This window comes from Alexandromys fortis, unplaced genomic scaffold, assembly GCF_014885135.2.
Source record: "Alexandromys fortis isolate MF-2015 unplaced genomic scaffold, M_Fortis_MF-2015_v1.1 scaffold_75, whole genome shotgun sequence".
NCBI classification, from domain to species: domain Eukaryota; kingdom Metazoa; phylum Chordata; class Mammalia; order Rodentia; family Cricetidae; genus Alexandromys; species Alexandromys fortis.
The window spans coordinates 828,397-848,690 of record NW_026067956.1 but is presented as its reverse complement, the minus strand read 5'-3'; the positions used below and the strand labels follow the sequence as shown (position 1 = coordinate 848,690).

Here is a 20,294-nt window from a genome sequence, read left to right as displayed (position 1 = left end):
GAGACACCTCTTCTGCCAGTAGAGGCTCCACTTCCCTCTTCACTATTCATGTGCCTTCTTCTGGTCCCATGAGAGCTACTGCAGAGCCGTGGCTGCCTTCATTCAACCAATGTGCTGAATAACACGTCACCACAACATGGCCATTAGGAAGGCTGAGAACCACTTGAATCCAAGATCCCAAATAAACACACAGAGACTTTTTCTCTTACTTATGAATGCCTGGCCTTAGCTTGGCTTGTTTGTAGCCAGCTTTTCTTAACTGAAGTTATCCCATCTACCTCTAGGCTTTTACCTTTCTCTATTTCTGTATATCTTTTCCTTCCTTCTTATTCTATGTCTGGTTGTGTGGCTGGGTGGCTGGCCCCCTCTTCTCTCGCTCCTTGACCTCTCCTTCCAGATTTCTCCTTCTATTTATCCTCTCTGCCTGCCAGCCCCATCTATCCTTTCTCCTGTCTTGCTGCTGGCCGTTCAGCTCTTTATTAGACCAATCAAGTGTTTTAGACAGGCAGAGTAACACAGCTTCACAGAGTTAAACAAATGCAACATAAAAGAATGCAACACATCTTTGCATCATTAAACAAATATTCCACAGCATAAACAAATATAGCACATCTTAAATTAATATTCTACAACAATTTGCCATCTTTTTCAGATAAAGAATTTGCTTGAAAATACATCTCCTCACTTGATCTAGGGGGAAAAAAGGCAAGCAACAATAAAAACATGCTTCTCTATGGTCTGGGGAGATGGCTCAGTCAGTAAAGTGCTTGCCACACAAGCACGAGGTCCTGAGTTTGATCCCCTTCAATTCATGGCAGAAGCCAGACTCGACAGCACACACCTGCAGTTCCAGGACAGCCAGGGAGACTCCTCCAGCTCTCTGGCCTTTCAGTCTGTTCAAATGGGTGAGTCCCAGATTCCGTGAGAGACCCGTCTCATAAAATAGAGCACTGAGGCAGGCAAAGCTGACCTCTGGCATGTGTGTGTGTGCACACACACACATACAGACACACAGACACAGTAACAACAGTTCCTCCATTTGTTAGTCTTTGTCTTAATTTCTCTTTCCTTCCCTTGTGGACATATTCTCATATGTTCTAGGCATCTCGTCATGGTCTTCACGTTCTGCTTGTCCTACCATTTGTGGAAATATATGCCTGAAGCCCCTCTTCTGCTCCATTTGAAATAGTTTTCTTTAGCATAGGAAGGGATTAAGAGTTCCTAAAGAAACCACACCCTCTCAAAGGGAGGTCAAGTTTCCTCATGTTTGTCGACAAAGGGATCTATCACAGGTGGGGTACTCACTAGTAAGTAGAAGCCTCAGATACAAGGAAAGGGGCTTCTCTCTCTCTCTCTCTCTCTCTCTCTCTCTCTCTCTCTCACACACACACACACACACACACACACACACACACACACACACACACACAAAATAGAGTGTTGCATGCAATGTGCACGCGACATCCTCCTGTGGCGAGCTCGCAATACAATAACAATACAAATGGCAAAAGTTCGCCTTGTCTCTGTATACATGGCTGTGATTCTCCTTCTGCTGCTCTTCTTTTGAGACTCAGGCATGGGTGACCCAGAGCAGGGCAGCTGGAACTCCCACTGTGGTAATGAGAACTAACATGTGTATAAGATTATACTGAGCTGTGCCTTCTGCCCTGGCTCTTTCAGGAGGCAGGCTTTTCTCTGTTAAGTGGCAGTCAGAAAGCTAGTGGCTCTCACCAGAAGAGGTTGATGAAGTGTTCCCAGAGCCTACAAATGCAGGACTAAAACCAGTTGCATCCTGGTATAAAAAGAGATGGAAAATTCTAGAAAGAAAATTCCAGGTACGTTAAAGAAAAAAAAAAAAGATGATCTCTGTTCAAATGCTTGTGGAGAAGCAGCCTGATTTCTCAGATTTTGCTAACATTTAAGGATTGAGAAGAAGGACTGTTGGCTTTTTGTTCTTTGGCAGTTAGTTTTGCGTTGTGCCTGTTGTTTTATGGAGAGGTTGGTTGCGCAGCCGTCCTGTGCAGTGTTTTAAAGGCAGTGTTTGCAATCAAGTGGAGGATATGAATGGGAAGATGCTGTGCAAGTCAACACACCTCTGAGGATCCAGGCATCTCTGTTTGGCTCCAAAGGCATCAGTTGTCACCCACAATGTCCCCATGGTAACCAAACCTGCAGAGGATGCTCAAGAGAGAAAACACAGCTCTCAAAGTGCCTCAAAGTCAATGAGATGACCAAGGGTCAGCTTCTCTTGCCAACCCTTTCCTTCCCCATACCCATTCAATCAGTGGCAGTGTACTATAAAGGACAGTCCCTCTGGAGGGGCCTGTCACCTCCATGGAGCAGAGAGGGAGAGACTTTGTGTTTTGAAAAGAACTTTGTACATTGATTCTTATAAACTGTCCTGAGATGGGATGGAAAAGGGGTCCTTGAGTCCCTCTTTTGATTGATGTAGAAGGTCTGTAAGTTTCCTGGTCTCTGTGTGTGCTTTGAAGGACTGGCCTTGAAGGACAAATTTTATCGATAGATGCCCTGAGTCCCAATGCAAGGTTTCTCACTAGCAGTAGCTGCCATCTGCGGTCCTGAGGATGGGGCCTCGGGCCCAGTGCCTGCTAGACAAGCACTCTACCACTGATCTACCAACTGCCTTTTTTATTTTTCTATTCTATCTATCTATCTATCTATCTATCTATCTATCTGTCTGTCTGTCTGTCTGTCTATCTATCTATCTATCATCTATCTATCTATCTATCTATCTATCTATCTATCTATCTATCTATTTATTTGCGGTAAGGGCTCACTAAGTTACCCAGGTTGCTCTTAAACTTACCATGTAGCCCAGACGATCTTAAATTTGCCATCCTCCTGCTTCAGTCTCTCCAATATCTGTATTGACAGGTGTAGGGCCCACAGGTCTACCCCTCCTCCTAGTTTTCATATGGAGGATAGCCCACAGTTTCTGGCAAAATATTTTGTTTGTTCCTGTGCTGGCTTTGCCCACCCTGGTGGTTAGCTACAGGGGAGTTGTTTGCTCCCCTGCTTGAGTCTGGTCATTTCCCACCTGCCTGGAGGATTTCTACTGTGCAGCAGTTAAGTATATAAGGCTTTCTCTAAGGTTGAATAAATGACATTCTGCATTCTCTCTTCGTGAATGACCCACGTCTCTAGTGTACTTTAATCTCATCCCCTTGCCTGACTCGTGAACTGTCCCGTACCACAGGCGCTACAGACAGGTATTACAGTTAATCTCCCCCCCCCACCCACCTAAGACAGAGTTTCTCTGTGTGGCTTCCTGGCTGTCCTAGAACTCACTGTGCAGACCAGGCTGGTCTCAAACTCATAGAGATCCTCCTGCCTCTGCCCTCTGAATGTTGGGATTAAAGGTGTGTTCCACTATGCCCAACTATAATAGCTAATCTTGGTTGCTAACTTTATCAGGTTTTAGAATCACCATAAAAACACTCCTCTGGGTGTACCTATGAGACCCTTTTCAGAGAAGTTTATCTGAAGAGGGAAGGTCTACTCTGAATACAGGTATCATCAATCTATGGGCTGGACTTCTGGTACTGAATAAAAAGAAGCATTGCCATTCATCTCTCCCTGCTTCCTGGCTGTGGATGCCTATGACGTCATATGACAGACACCTTGCAATGTGGACCACATGCTCGCACCAAATAATGTCTTTCTTCCTTGTTGTTTTTGTCAGGAATTTTATCTCAACAACAAGAAAAGCAAATAATGCATCAGGCATTTAGTTAACTGACTTTGGATGTGAGCCCAAAGACATGGACACACTGTCTGTACAGCCCATGACAGCAATCAATGTCTTCTCTCCAGCAGACGCTGTGGTCTAACTGCACAGAATGAGGTTACTACGATTTTTGGTTAAACCCACGTTTGCAAGCTGGTGATCAGACGTGGCTTCCAAACCTGTTTTATTTATGCCCTCCATGGCTTTTAGCTTCTAATTGTTGACGACATTAAAGATAAGGAGGCAGGCAGCGCTTTCTAGCACAGTGGTTCTCAACATGTGGGTCGCAACCCCCATGGGTTGCACATCAGACATATACATTATGGTTCATAACAGTAGACAAATTACAGGTATGAAGTAGCAATGAACTAATTTTATGGTTAGGGGTCACCATAACATGAAGAGCTGTATTAAAGGGTCGCAGCATCAGGAAGGTTGAGAACACTGTTCTATCTCGTCCCCAATATTCTAGTCTTATGTAGCCCTCCACTTCCTCCAGAGCAGGTGCACCTGTCCACAGTCTGGCCAGAGCTTTGTGCTCCTTCCCATTTTCTCAGAACCACTTGCAAGTCCTAATCTTTTAGAATTGTTGAAATAGGAGTGGCGGGGCTGCGTCCCCAGCACCCCAGCCGCCTGGCTAGCTTATGCCTGAAATAACAACACACAAACTGTATTCATTTAAACACTGCTTCTATCTAGTGTTTAATTGGCCTATTTCTATCTAGCCTCTTCTAGGCTAATTCTAACATATTAATTTAGCCCATTTCTTATCATCTATGTAGCACCACTAGGTGCGCTTACCTGGAAGATTCTAGCCTACTTCCATCCTGGGTCTGAGCTTCATCGCGTATGTCTCTGAGAGGAGCTATGGAGTCTGTTTGAGGATTCTGGCTCTGAGAGGAGCTGTATTACTTCTGACCTCACTTCCTCTTCCTCCCAGCATTCTCTTCTGTTTACTCCACCCACCTATGTTCTAACCAATAAAATGGGCCAAGCCAGTTTCTTTATTAGCCAATGACCTTCCTCCATCATAGAATCATTATTAACATGTGTGCATGTATGCACATGTGATGTGTATGTGTGGGTGCACATGCCACTGTGCACCATGGAGGTCAGAGGGAAACTCCATGGAGCCTATTCTCTCTGTGGGGGTGGAAGTTGGGTCTCCAGGCATGTGCACCAGGCATCTTCATCCATTGAGCCAGCAATTCTCATGTTGATTTTTCTCCATATTCCCTGGATTGTGGGAAGTAATGGTACTTGGTAAAGAACGCATGGTAAGCCTGCCTTAGTGTGTTTCTGGTACTTGGAGATGTGTTTATGGGGACCACACAAACCTGTTTGGGTTATTCATAGAGGGCGGTTGGAGAACAAGAAGCTGAACAGCTTGTGGTGGTCCTGAAAAGTTCCTGTACCATAGACGTTCAGGAGAGCCTAAACGTCTGTATGCAAGGAGAGGCAAGACCTCGTAAGAACAGTCCATGAAGCTGTTTTCAAACATCGCTTCTGTTCCATTTCTTCTCTTTTAGGTCCATGTCACAAACGGAAGGTGGGTGGCTGCTGTACCCAGCTGGGCTCCCTGTCAGCACTGAAGCATGCAGTCCTGGGGCTCTACCTTCTGGTCTTCCTGATTCTTGTGGGTATCTTCATCTTAGCAGGTAAGAGCAATCTTTCTGTATCCAGGACTCTGGGGATGAGGGAGGAAGACTCAGCGCCTCCGTTCCCCACTCCCACTGTTAGAAGCCCGAATGCTGCACTTGTTGCTATAGAAACCCAGAGAGGAAGATGCTGGGCCACCTTGTTGCTATGGAAACCGGAGAGGGAAACTGCTGGCTGGTCTTTCTGACTGAATGCCTTCTTAGGTAGCATTGCCTGTTTCTGTGTGGAGTGGATTGAAAGGGGAGGCATTTGAGGGTGTGGAATCTCTGAAGCCAGTAGGACAGATCCAGCTCCCTAGAGTGGCTTCTGACTGTCCCTGCATCATCAGGAGACACATGCCTTACACAAGGACTCCCCAACCTCTGGGGTGTCATCAAAACAGTCATATAGCACTTTGGGTCTGCGGCTAATCACGGCTTACCCCTGTCCCTAACCCTAGCCTGCTTTCCTTTGCAATTCTGAGGAGGTAGAGGAGGTAGAATCGTTTCTATTTCAGCTCACGGTTCTTCCCCCATGACTGCTTATGAGATGGGCCTTTGATAGGTGGGATGGGAAGGGGTACATCCTAGAGCCAGGGCCAGGCAGAGCTGACAGATTTAAAAAGGGTTCAAGAGGGGGGGCGGGTGTTGTTACACTTTTAATTCCAGCCCTTGGGAGGCAGAGCCAGGTAGATCTTTGTGAGTTCAAAGCCAGCCTGATCTACATAGTGAGTTCTAGGAGAGCCAAGATTATATAAAAAGAGATTGTCTCAAAAAAAAAAAAAAGGGAGGAAGAAAAGAAAGAAAGATAAAGGAAGAAAAATAAGAAAGAAAAGAAAGGGATTCAATGGGAGCCTGTTGGCTTTGTGCTGTGAGCAGCCCAGTTTAGCCACCTGCAATTCATCCCACCATGATGGAGACAGCAAAGTCAGGCTCTGGCGGTGTCTTCCGGGCTCTCTCCAGAGGAACAGCTGCTCATTTCCACCTTCTCAATGGAGGCAGCTTGGCAAAGAAGGTCAAAGGGATTCTCCATCAGATGAGACCCTCCCCTGTACCAGGCTCTGTGCCGAGACTGAGACACAGTTCAGTCAGAGCCAGGGGATTCTCTGAAGGAGGCTGATCCAGGGTCAGGTGACCAGAGCCCTGGGTCAGGAGACATGCAGTGGGCACTGTGCTAGGGTACAGAACGTTGCCGGAGTGGGGACACTCTGAGGAAACGGCTATTGCACAGAAGAGGGTGGGGCTGTTTGGAGTGAGACTGTGGACCAGGTAGAGCTGCCTTGGAGTGCGCAGGGTGGGGTCCTTGAGTTAACTAGAGGTTCCGCCCATACAGATGACCCTTTGCTGGAAATGCTGAAACGATGCCCAGGACCTCCCTGTGGTCTTGACTCACTCCCCGTCAAGTGGAACCAGTTACTTGGGCATTGTAACAGGATAGCTGGTGTTGCCTGTGCCTCCAGGTTTCCACACTCAGGGTATCAGGGGTGGTGCCTGTCTCACCAAGGCCTGCACTGAGGAATGGCCAACAGCAACACTGAGAGCAACTCTTGACTCATCCCAGCGACCCAAGGATGCTGTCCAGCAAGGTCTACCATGGGCCAAGCCAGTCAGGGGATGATTTTAACATGTTCTTGGGATCTGGGTTTTGTGGTTTTGGCTGCCAGGACCATAACAAATTTCTGGAATGTTTGGAAAGTGTCCCAGCCCGGCAGGAAAGCCATGGTGTTACAACTACTCTGAACAGGAACTTTTAAGTGGCCAAAAGGGGTTTCTAAGGGTGGAAGGGGACTTGGGATAGGACCTTGGAGGCTAAGGATGGGGACAGGGAGATACCATCTCATCTCAAGAGAAGCGTGCAGGGGAGGAAAGTTTTCTTCTGATACCTGAAGGGCTGCCGCATAGAAAAGGGTAAGGCACATTCTGCTTGGCTGAGGATGGACCTGAAACCTAAGAGTGGATATTGTGAAGACGGACAGCCATCCGTTCAGCACAGAGAGGCGCTCTGTGAACGACAGCGCTGTGCAGCGTGACACAGAAAGGCTCTCTCTCTCTCTCTCTGCTAAGTGTTCTCATGGGATTTATGATGACATCCCGGAAGCTTCAGCAAGGAGGGCCGGATGTGGTTTCCCAATCTTGTGGAAACACCGCCAGCCTTCCTTCGTTGTTCAAGTTGTTCAGACATGAGCAGGGTTTTTGGGTCATGACTGTCTCCTTTCAGCCTGTGAGTTTTGGAGTCACGGATTATTGCCTGTGCGATGAAAATTTAGAGCGGATCAGAACTAATCTCTTGGCTCAGGGGGTGTGGCTGTTATCAACTGCCTAGATTCCTGTCTGGACAACCAAGTTGGCCTCTGGGAGAGGTTTTGTAAGGGAAGCCCATGGAAGTTCAGGCAGCAGTGACTTCTCCCATTGGAAGGAGCATGTGGTACTTAGGGAGGCTCTTCCCCGTCTCAGGGATGAGGGCTCTTGGGCCACCTGACTGAATATCTCCAAGGATGCTCCCCCCCTAGCAAACACCAAGATAATAGGAATTGGAGGAGGTGATCTGGAGCTTACCTGGCTGGCTCCCTTTGGGGTTCACTGAGGGGTGCTTCACCTCAGGCAGAACTGGCCATCCATACCCTCCATGCTCTCCTATATTGTAGCTCAGCCTGAACTGGAATTCACTACATAGCCTGCACTGGCCCCAAATTCTTGGCAGTCTTCTGCCTCAGCCTCCTGAGTCCTGGGCTATGGCTTTAATTCTTTCTTAATAGCAACAGCTAACAATTGCTGTCATCATCTTCAATCATGGGGATAAAAAGGTAATGAGGTGTGGTTGCTGCTCAGGATGAGTTTAAAGTCTCTCTCTCCCTCTCTCCCTCTTTCTCTCCCTCCCTCTCTCTCTCCCCTTCTCTCTCCCTCTCCCCCCCCACAATGTAGCTATGTATAGCAAATTATGCGAAAAGAATGCCCCATTCCGGAATGCCAGAGTTGTAGAGTCCTCTGCCTAGGGGAGATCTGACCTGAGCACTAGCTATTTCAATTACCTTGTTTCAAGCAGGCTGGTCCCTGAAACCTGCAGACAATGACGTGTCCTCAGAGCACACGGCCATCTGCACTGTGGATGCCGATGCCACCATGCATCGTGGAGGTCAGAGTATGATGTCATCAGTCTTTATTTGGACAGTCCCAAGGCATCCCACCCTGTGTCTGTAGCCGCTGTCAAGGACGTTGCTCACTGTGCGACAGAATCCTGACTTTGAGGACAGCAGAGAGAATTTTCCTTCCCCTGCAGTGGAAAGAGGCGTGCATCTATGAGGCTTTAGTTCTCTTTCTTCCTGGGGAGGTGGGGAATCTTACATCATTAAAATTACTTTCGAGGAGTAGTTAACATGGGTAGAGTCAGCTGTCACCCCATCGCACCTTGTGGGGATTTGAAAGTAATTAAAATGAGAACCGAAAGGCAGATCTGGGGTTCACCCAAAGCAAGTACAGAGACCACAGAGAAGGGATTTTCGGGGCACCTCATTCATGCTCCATCTGGGGCCTCTACACTTGCTCTTCCTAGCCCAGCCCCACATTCTTCTGTCACAGGGAATCTCAGTCTCCGCACCATCAGCCTTAGTCCCTTTAGGACAAAGACAGGCGTGGTACTTAGTTTTGCCTTACAGTTTTTTGTCTGTTTTGTTTGATTTTTCAAGGGTCTACTTTCAGTTGTATGAATAGATGAGAGAATAAATGAGCAAGACAACTTTGGAAGACACTCATGTGGGGGGGAAACGGTATTTTCACCTTATTCTAGCCTCCAAAGGATATGAATATGGAATTGCCCGTCAAGAACATTTGGCACCTGGCGGTGGTGGCTCACTCCTTTAATCCCAGCATTCCGGGAGGCAGAGGCAGGAGGATCTCTGTGAGTTCGAGGCCAGCCTGGTTTACAAAGTGAATTCTAGAACAGCTGGGGATACACAGAGAAACTCTATCTCGAAACAAACAAAAATTATTTGTCTAGGAGACATACTTATGTAGCCTAGGGTGAGAGCACACATTCATCTTAGTACATGCTGACCCTATAGTCTTCAGAGAGAGTATGAGGACAGAGAGAGCTGTGCCGTGGTTCACAATCTGGGCTTGAACTCTGGCTTCTCCACCTCCGTGTCACCTGACCTTTTTGTACTCGGTCCTTCTATTTCAACAGAGGAAGCTGACATTCCTACCCACCTCCCTGGGTTGCTGTGAGGGTTACAGGGTCGCTATATCTGAAGCACTCAGGAAGGCGGTCGGTACCCAGCACGTGTGGCTGAGGGCGGGGCTGGTACTATTGGTGCCATTGATAGTGTCTCTCTTTCTTCTCCTTGGTTTCCTTGGCAGTTCGCTGAGATGAATAATGGAGAAATGGAGACTGGAAGTTAGTTTTGGATCCTCTGCCAGTGTCCCATACTCTCAAGACATCTCTGTGCTAACTGGATATTACGCTAATCATTTGTAACGTCAGCAGGACGGACATGACTGCCGTGTCTTCTCTCCTCCTCCTCCTCCTCCTCCTCCTCCTCCTCCTCCTCCTCCTCCCCCCCTCTCTCTCTCTCTCTCTCTCTCTCTCTCTCTCTCTCTCTCTCTCTCTCTCTCTCTCTCTCTCTCTCTCTAAGGCGCATTTCACATAACAGCCAGCACACACACACACACACACACACACACACACGCACGCACGCACACACACACACACACAAACCCAACACTGAAATGCCTGATTTCACTGATGGTTTTCTACCCTATTCTACTCACTTCTTTTTTGTTTTTAAAACAGCTTCAACCCAGCCATTCATTTCATAATCTCTGAATGGAACACAGCCATAGTCTGAAAAATATTGGGTCAAATGACAGTTTTATTTTTCTCTGTGTCTTTTGCATATTGTAAAAAGAGTGCTGTTCCCACTAGGTTCTGGGCCCTGAGGCCAAACTTGCGGTTAAACTCCAGGCTCCACCATTGAATGTCTGTGTCATCTTGGGAGTAAAAAGAGTAACAACCTTCGATATTTCTCATTTCCTCGTTTGTAAAATAGTCCACACCCCTGTAGGATTGTTGCAAAGATTAAACAAATTAATGCGTGAAAGCGCTTAGTTTTTGGCACAGCAAAAGAACTTGGTGACCATTAGATTGTTATTATTAACACACTCAGAGGGATTTTGCTTTGAGAAGAGCAAAGGATTAAGCGACCCACTGGTTTAGCCTGAGCACGCATGCCTGTCTGAAGATAGGGCTACGCTTGTGCAGTATGTGCCTAAGTCCCATCTGATTCTAATGAACCAAGACAAGAGCCCCATGATGCCATCTAAGGGCTCCTGGCTCAGACCCCGGACAGCATTCCCAACTTGTGGGTCTAGAGCGGAGAAGGTACTCGTGCCATATCCACGGTGCCAGCCCCACCCATGGCACCGAGGCTCAGTGTTGCAAGGGGCCTCCAAGGACATCTTGTACAGCCTCCCTCCCTCCTCACTCCCCAGGCAGATAAAGTATTCGACTTTGCCTGAAGGTCAGCCACAAATGAGAAAAACATTTTTATGCCTCCCGCTGTCCCTCATGCTGTCTGTAGTGTTGATTGGGTGCAACCCCCAGAGTGAGCAAGCCCGTCCCCTCTGGTAGCAGTAGCTCAAAGGACAAGGTTTGGAGACCCCTAGGTATGGAGGCCTCTTTGCATTCCAGATAGACATGATTGGTTTGGATTCCTGTTCCTTCCACTCTGAGAGAACTTTTTCTTGATGAGGCATTACCTCTTGTATTATTAATTTCCTGTATACAACCAATACTAAATTATTAATGGATAGAATAAGCACAATATGCCATTCTTTCTCAATACCCATTCCCCCCAAAAAAGCTCTAGGTTTGATTGATAAACATAAATAGACACTATCCATAGCGTGGTGTGGCCAGGGCAGCATTTACCAGATTAGGCCGACTGTGGTCTGGCCCATGTAGATCTAAGTATGGAATACTATCCAGCCCCAAACAATCATAGTCATTTCCTGCCCTAGCCCCTAGATCTTTCAAATGACACACTTCCTGGTAAGAGTTCTCAGTTCTCTGATGGGAAAACAAGCTTTATTGGTCCTGCTGCTGTTTCAAGTTAAATGCAGATGTTGTCAGGGATCCCAAGGAGATGTCATCACGCTGGATTCTGCCAAACATTGCAGCCTGTTGCACCAATTTGACAATGGCTGCAGACATCTGTCATTCAGCTTTCCCCTTCAGCCTGTGCCAGCGTCCCAACCCAAACCGCACTCCGTAGCCTGCTGCCACATGTGCCGTTCCCTGGAGAACGTGACCAGGGGCTCACCAGCCCACACTTTTACTTTTCCCCTTGTGCCCCACAAGGGAAGACAGGTAACCTCCAGGATCCTTAGGTTTGGCCAGCACCCACCTGAAAGACTGCCGCTTCCCTGAATCCCACCTGACTCTTCTGGGTTTCCCAGCTATCAGAGCATCTCCCATCCCCTCTTAGGGCTAAAGTGGTAGGGAAAGAAGGACCAGGATAACTTTGACATGGTGACACCCCCCCAACCCTAATTCTTTCACCCGGGATGATGCCTCTGACTTCCCTTGAGGTGAGAAAGGTAGGGGACAGAGACAGACAGAACGGTGACAGCATGCTGGCTAAGTTCTCTCTCTGGGTCACCAATCAAGTCCTGGCTGCACAACAGGGACAGAAGAGCAGAGGCGGGATCTCATCTATGTCCCGCTGGAATCCTTTCAGGCAAAGGACCACATATGATCACCACCTTTTTATAAATAAAGTTTTATTAGACTACTGCCACACACACACATTCATTTGCATATATCTATGGCTGCCTTCACTCTGTAGCAGCCAGGTCAGTGGTAATGGCCCTTATATAACCTACAGAGCCTAAAGCACTTGCTGCCTGACCCTTAGGAGGAAGGCTTTGGCAGCTCTGCTCCGACAATTTGCTGGTCAAAGCCAGGTCAGTGGTAATGGCCCTTATATAACCTACAGAGCCTAAAGCACTTGCTGCCTGACCCTTAGGAGGAAGGCTTTGGCAGCTCTGCTCCGACAATTTGCTGGTCAAATTGAAGCTCCCAGAGCCTCAGCCTCATGCTTCACAATTTTCAAAGAGTTTTGGGTAGATTTTGTCATCCATACCCATAACACCAAAGGAATCTAGGAAACAGTTTATTTGTAGAATGATGGGAATGGAATGCAGGGTTCGGACACTGTGGACAATGGTCCCCACAGGGCTGGGTGTCAGGTCTGGGGTATGGAGGGTATCAGGAGAATATGGTATTTCCTTGACCTGAACTTCCTGGTGTGAGGTAGAATCTACTGTCTGGGGAAGCACAGGGACATTGGAGTTAGCCGGCTGCAGGGGAACGGATCGTGGCTTAGCTACTGACCGTGGACAAGCTATTCCAAGGGTCTGATTTTTAGTGTCTCCTTCCACAAAGAGGAAAGGACTCTTCTCCCTGGACACACACATCGCCCTTAGTCCCCCTATCCAGGAAGAAGGGAGTTCTCTGCACTTCTCACCCTCGTGGCCAGGTTGCCACTAACTCATCCTATCAACAAGTCGCCTCTCCTGGTGCTTGGCCATGTAAGTCCGCTGGCATTCCTGCCATGGTTCTAACTAAGAACCTAGATCTTATTTCGCTACGCTTCACAGATATGATCACGTGCATTGAGTCTCTGCCAAGACACAGAAGAGGAGGGCACTGGAGACTCTGTACAGCGCACAGACCTCCCTAAAGAATACAATTTTCTAAGCAAAGAGAAAAGGAGGCAGGGTGGGGACTAGCTCCTCCCTTCTTTTGTGGCCTGCCTTTTTTCTTCAGGGCTCAGCTGTAGCACCTTTGTGCAATCTACATGGCTTTCTGCCTTCTGCTGGGGGGTGCCCAGGGCTACTGAGGAAATTTTTCCCCTACCTGGGGCTGTGAGTTTGAACCTGGATCGAAGCCGAGCAACTGGCATGCTTTCACTTCCACCCTATTGGTGAGAAGTCAGAAACACTTGGAATTTCTGTGATAATCCTGTCGGCAAGATGGCGTAGTGGGCACACCCAAGGACACAGAGCCTTCCTTCATCACATCCAACTTATTGCTTACCAAATGCCAGCCATATGCCACACACTGTGGGACACAGGAGGAAGGCGAGGACCAAGGAGATGCCCTAGCCATAGAGATCAGGCCTGGTGGGGAGCAGGAGGAAGGAAAGGACCAAGGAAATGCTAGAGCCATATAGATCAGACCTGGTGGGGAGCAGGAGGAAGGAGAGGACCAAGGAGATGCCCTAGCCATAGAGATCAGACCTGGTGGGGGAGCAGGCAGCAGTGAAACAGACAGAACCAGCAGAGATGGTTCAGGTCCAGCAAACCAGAGTTTGCATCTTAGCTTGATTATTCTTTTTAATTTTTTACCTTTAAAATTATGAGTATATGTGTGCTTCTGCGTGAGAGCAGGTGCACACGAGGGCAGGTGCTAACTGAGGTCAAAGGTATCTGATCCCCCTGGAGTTGGAATTACAGGGGGTCGTAAGCATGGATGCTGGGAACCGAACTTAGGTCCTCTGCAGAGCAGTACCTGCTAGTAACCATTGAGCCATCTCTCCAGCCCCTGCTTGAGTTGTTCTTGGTCTGCAAGATGGGGAAATGATTTAAGCTTTCCAGAGCTTCATGTTTTAAAAGCATTAAAATGGGGATGTGAGTGATTGCTTACATTCCAGGCTGTCGCCTCCAAAGAGCCTCTGTATGTTCCCGGCCTTGTACCAGGCACTCAGTGAATGCTTCCTTGAGGTCAACAGGGTGTTCTAAGATACTGAAAAGTTCTAGTTCAGTCCAAACAATCACTGGGTGCTCTTGGCTTCTTGCCCCAACCTGCATCACCTGTACCTCTTTGGGAACAAGGAGTTTAGTCTGGGCCCTCTTTAGTGTCTGCAGCTGAACTGTCTCCCTAGTGACTGACATCACTATTGCGCCCTGGAAGAGGAGATGGTGTGTTGCTTTCCTGGCCACCCAGACTCGAATAATGACACAGAAGCTATTTTAATTACAACACTGTTTGGCCAATAGCTCAGGTGTATTTCTAGCTAGCTCTTACATCTTAAATTAACCCATTCCTATTAATCTGTATATCGCCATGAGGCTGTGCCTTACTGGTAAGCTTCTGGTATCTTTCTCCTTCGGCAACTATGTGGCCACTGCCTGATTCCGCCTTCTTTCTCCCTGCATTCATTTTAGTTTTCCCACCTTCCTAGATTCTGACCTGCAACAGGCTAAAGCAGCTTTTTTTTTTATTTACCAATGATAATAAAACATATTTACCGCATATAAAGAGGAAGCCCACATCAGTGCCCCTCAAATTATGACTGTCTTTCCCTCTGATTTTTCTCCTGGATCCCAATCTAACACATTCCATGAGCACTCGGTATTTTAGTAAGCACAGTAAACTTGGCATACCGACAACACTCTTGATTTTTTTTCCTCCCCCAGTATCCTGCATCTCTGCAAATGGCTCGTTGTCTACCCAAGTGTGGATTTCAAAGAGAGAGAGGAATCCTCCTCAGACAGCCTCGTCCTTGTCCCATCATTCCATCAGCACACACCCGCCTCTCTCACTTGACTCTTCCCAGTCTCCATCTAATAAAAAATCCTGCCTAATGTGTAGTGCCTTAAAAAAGTAGATATGTATATGCCAGCAACCAAGGAGAGCCATAAGAAGGGGAAAGAGAGCCCCTAGTTTGTATACACGTAGTGGACCACTATGTAAATATGTATATAAAAGGATAAAGAAAGGGAACTTGGAGACATGAGAAGCATAGTGTCGGGTGGGTACAAGGTTTGCTGGGACATAGTTTTCATTTTTGGTCTTCTCTAACTCTGTTGGTGCTGGTAATCAAAGAGCCCCCTTTAAAATGCCACAGGAATCCCTCTTAAACTCAAAGAACTCAGTACCCAGTGGAGTTCCTGTAGTCCCAGTGCATACTAAAATACACACACACACACACACACACACACACACACACACACACACACACACATCATGTCCAACAATAACAAAATTAGATGCACAGGAATTCAGCCAATTTAAATGGTACAACTAGTGGTTCGGGTGGGGGGCCGGGGTTCACCCTGCTTTTGGTTCAAAGCCTGTCTCACAAGCTCCCTCCCATTGTCTACTTACGATTTACACCTGGCCTCCACAAAGGGCACACAGATCAGTTGGACCTAGAACCCAGGCCAGGCAGAGCTCTCCTCAAACGTGATCACGCGGAGCCAGAGTTCAGGTCTTCCGTCATCCCCTAGATTCTTCACAAGTACTGGGGGAGAAACACGGCAGCCAGAAGTGATTGACACGGGGTTGATTTTTCCACAAGGACTCAAGCCCTGAGCCAATTCTCTGTTCCCCTCATTTGGGCTCAGCACACGCAGCCCGGGTGTGTGGGTTTTTTATGAGGCCTGCTTTATGGCACATGCTCTCACACAGATGTGCCGTCCGATCATAGTCCCGCATTGAAATTACAAGCAAAACCCACGAGCTCTCGGGGATGACTTTTCAAATTTCCTTGATAAAATGGCTTTATGGAAACGTTCCCATTCCCTCCCGTTGCCTGTTGTTTTCCCTTTAACTAGACATCTGGGGCTGGGCTAGCTCTCCCCATCCCAGCCTGGGGACATGCGGAGCAGCTGGAGCTGCCTGCTCTCGGCTGTTTGTTTTTCTTCCCTAGGTGAGGGGCTTGGAAATGGTACCTACGTTTGAGGAACTCGAAAGTCCCCAGCCACACAAACCCCAAGCATGTGGTACCCAAGCCGTGTCCTTCCTCTCCTATTGGGCAGAGAGGCTAGCCCCTCATTCCAAACAAGCTTGTAGAAGCCCAACCCAGTCCTCGCTACCTCTTTATTTGACGCAAGAAGGGATGGGAGGCAGTGAAGAGCGAAGACTCTAGCCGATGGGCTGGGAGCCAGGTCCCCAAATTTCAATCGTGAAAGCTGAGCTGAGGCTTCATGGGGTCCCTCCCAGCTGGCCCATCCATCATGTGGACTTGGGTGGGACGGGCTGACGCTGAGTAATCGCTTGCCTGGAGAGCTTGCCTGAATCTAGCCAGACTCTCCCTTAAGTTGCCTCCATCATCCCTGAGGTTGAATCTCAAGACCCAGACTGAGTTTCAGTCCATCTTCCCACCCTCCGCCCTACTCAACACCCCTCTCAAATTACCCTCTGGAATCATTTCACTGTGGGAAAATGCGGGGCAGAAAAATTTGCCCTAATCACCATTTTAAGTGTAGTTTTTTTTTTCTTCTTTTCTTTCATTCTCCCTACCCCCCTGAAACAGGGTCTCCCTATGTAGGTCTGGCTGGCCTGGAACTCATTATGTAAATGAAGCTGGTCTTGCACTCACAGATCTGCCTGCCTCTGCCTCCCGAACTCTGGAATTAAAGGCATGCACCACCACACCCAGCCTTTGACCGCACAGTAATAATATTGTGTGTATCCACGTTGTTGTGTGGCTGTCATTACCAGCTCTATTTCCAGGACCCTCTTCAGCTTCTCAAGAGGGAACTGTGCTACTAACCACTCACTCTCTCTCTCCCTCTGTTAGTCCCTGGCCATCTCCATCCACTTGCTGAGGCTACGCTAGGTTCCTCCTGAGGTGGAGAATGACGGATCCTGTTTGTGATGGGTTGCTTTCACTAAAATCAAGGGTCATCAGTTATACGCTAGGCATGTGGAGTCGCTTCTGCCTTCTAACAAATAGCACTGTGGACAGGGGTGTCTAATAGTCTGCTTAAGTCTCCGCTGTTCATAGTCCCCAAGTTTTCAGTCTCTTTGTGTGTGTTGTGGTATGTGTAGTGTGTGTGGTAGGTGCATGGTCTGTTGTGTGTGTGTATAGTATTGTGTGGTGTATAGTGTGTATGGTATGTGTGGTACAGTATGTGTGTATGGCATGGTATATGTGTGGTGTTGTGTGAGAGAGAATGGGATATGTGGTGTGTGTGCAGTGCATGTGTGTGTGTGTATGTGTGTATGTGAGGGTGAGTGTATGAGAGAGAAAGAAGAAGGGAGGGAGAGAAGGAGTGAGGGTGTGTGTATGTGTGGTATGTTTAGTGTATGGCGTGTGTGTTATGTGTGCTCCATGTATGCATATTTGCATGTGTGTGAACACATGTATATGCATTAGGAAACCTTTCACTGTCTCCTGTAAACTTTTTCACTTTTCTCAAGGCCTTCTCTGCAGATGTGGTAGGCAGGGCTGGGTTCTGGGGCTTCGATGTATGAATTAGAGGGAGACGCAGTTCAACCCTTGACATGCTTCTTTCCTCCCTTAGTCAATATGGGATTAGTTATTCAAAGTCCTTATGTGACCCAACTCTAGCAGCACCGTGTGGGTGCATCAGAACCCACCCATCATTCCCACACTCTGACCTCAGTCACCTTCACAACAGCAGCTTCCTTTCGCCCTGTGTTCACACGCATGTATACTTCTCCTTGCTACAGCTGCGCATGTGGTTCAATGCTCTTATGTAAGACACATCTCTGTTCTTTCGGATCCTTTGATGGGGGGTAACCCCCAGGACAGAAAACAGTTTATGAGCAATGCGAACACTTTTTACGGCTCGGGATGCAGTTTGCCAGAATATTCTCCAAGAGAATTTTGCACAGTCATCAGCAGTGTGTAAACACTGTGGTCTCACCAGCATGAGGTAGCACTGGCCGTTTATATTTCGAGAGAATTCCTGTTCTGTTTTGCTTTCTTTTTTTGCTAGATAATGATCTCATAAAGTTTTTTAAATCCATTTTTAATAATTGAATTTTACAGCTTAGGGGAACCGAGTCTTTAAATCTCTCATATGTCTACTGTGAACTATGAAGCCAATTGTTCGAATATGATGTGTTTATCATCATAGGCAGCTATGGGGCGACCAAGGACGGCTTGCTTCCTGTCCCCCAGAAGGTTATGACTGACCATCACATCTTATTTATTTGTTTCTTCTTCAAATGGCATATTGTGCAATGTTATTTTGTTCTACGTAGTTCAATCCTAAATAACATGTTAACCTTCTTGGTGGTCCTTGGAGTTCTGTCCTGAACTGTAAGGAACGGGGGATCTGAATCCAGCATAAGCCTGAATACAAGAGAGGGAGAGAGCTCAGACCCAGCCATCTAATACTGACGGTGCTGAAGTGGTATCACAGAAATGGGGAGGTTGTGGTTGTGGTGCAACAACAATCATTTTAATGCTTAATGGACAAGAATAGTTGAAATACTTATGGGTACCGTGGGGAAATTTTTGCTTGTTTGTTTTGAGACATGGTGTCAGTCTGTAGCCCAGGTTGGCCTGGCTCTCACCCTGGCCTCAGACTTGAAGCTAATCTCCTGCCTCTGTCCCTCAAGTGCTGGGCCTGTGAATGTAAATTACCACCATGCACATATTTGATTCATGTTTGACAACAGTTTTTAAGGCAAGGTTTGGGTTTAAGGCCGATGTTATGCTCAACATAAGTAAAGGAGACACAGATGCCACCTGATGCTCTTGTCACCAGAGTTACATTAATAAAGATACTGTGCATAGGACTGGGGTGTGACCTTCCTGTTTAGCCTTGTGTATTTATGACTCCCTTTGTTTTAAAGCTACTGAGAAAGGACGCACTGTAACCAGCACCCACACATCTTTTTATTTGAGTCATCAACTATGAATATTCTGCTACATTTTTGTTTCTTTCTTATTTCTTTATCTCTTTTCTCTCACCCTCCTTTGTATTTAGTAAGAATTCATTAACAATGAAGGTTAACTTTCTTCAGTTGCTCCAGTAATGCCAATTATAGCATCACTTTGATCCTGGGGCACCATACAGTCTAGGGTCATATATGTGAATGTTGTGCCTCATTGCTCTTCCATCTAGAAAGACTCCTGGCCCCTCACTGTATTTCATGACACTGATGTTTTTGAAAAAGACAGGCCAGTTGCTGGACATACTCTCCTACAGCTTGTGTCTGCTTGTTTTCCCCATGACGGATGTAGGTTAGACATTCTTGGCATTCACAATACATCCTGCCCAGGAAACAGATTATCCCAATTTGTTCTTTTATGAGTGGTGGTAAATCAAATCCTTCTTTAAAATGATACAGTTAGATTTATCTACTGCCAAAAACATCTTGGGTTATCTGTTATTAGGAAGCATTACGAATCTAGGGAGCAAGCCCAGTTAGTCAATGGCTTGCTGTGCAAACATAAGGGTACAAATTGCAACCTCAGCACCAAGGTCCATCACTCATGGGTCTAGAAGTAGTGAAGTTATGTAGAAGACAAGGGCATTTATGCACAGCCCTGACTCCAGGCATGGCAGTGATTACCAAAGTAGAAGCAACAGAGAATGTCAACGCTTCTGCATCTACCTCCCCATTTATGCTTCACGTGCACCTTGAACACTTAGTTTGTTGGTAATTTTATAACATTTTAAGTGTGTCTGTGTTTCAACTGTGGCCTAGCACTGCATGTCAGGTCTAGAACATTCCTCTTGTGCTTGGATGAATAGGTGTTGAATGGGTCGGCGGTTAGGTGGTTAGACAATGTGTGGGTGGGTAGAATTATGGACGGATGCTTGCACGAGTGAATTCGTAGGTGATGAATGAATATGTGGGTAGCTATATGGATGATGATGGATGGGTGGGTGAGTGAGTGAGTGAGTGATGGATTGCTAGATATATAGATGAATGGATGTGTGTACAGATGCATAGATGGATGTGTTGGTAGATGGACAGACTACTAGATGGGTAGATGGTTGGATGGTTCAATGGATGCATGCATGAGAAAGGGTAGTTTGGGGTGTAGTAGGGGAGAGAATTGCTTTAGCAGAGGTGGACTGAAAGGAGAAGACAGAGTTCTGAGCCTCTTTGGAAACCATCAAGTGATCACCAAGCCCTAGGG

At 47.2% G+C, this 20,294-nt stretch overlaps 1 protein-coding gene across 1 annotated transcript in view; it reads left to right on the top strand.

Annotated features, from left to right (window-relative positions):
• Positions 1 to 20,294, top strand: part of Scara5 (scavenger receptor class A member 5) — a 92,174-nt gene that overhangs the window by 18,595 nt on the left and 53,285 nt on the right. Inside the window, exon 3 of the mRNA XM_050152353.1 lies at positions 5,278 to 5,406. Within this exon, the coding sequence (XP_050008310.1) occupies positions 5,278 to 5,406 (129 nt within the window). The remainder of the gene's footprint in view (positions 1 to 5,277; positions 5,407 to 20,294) is intronic.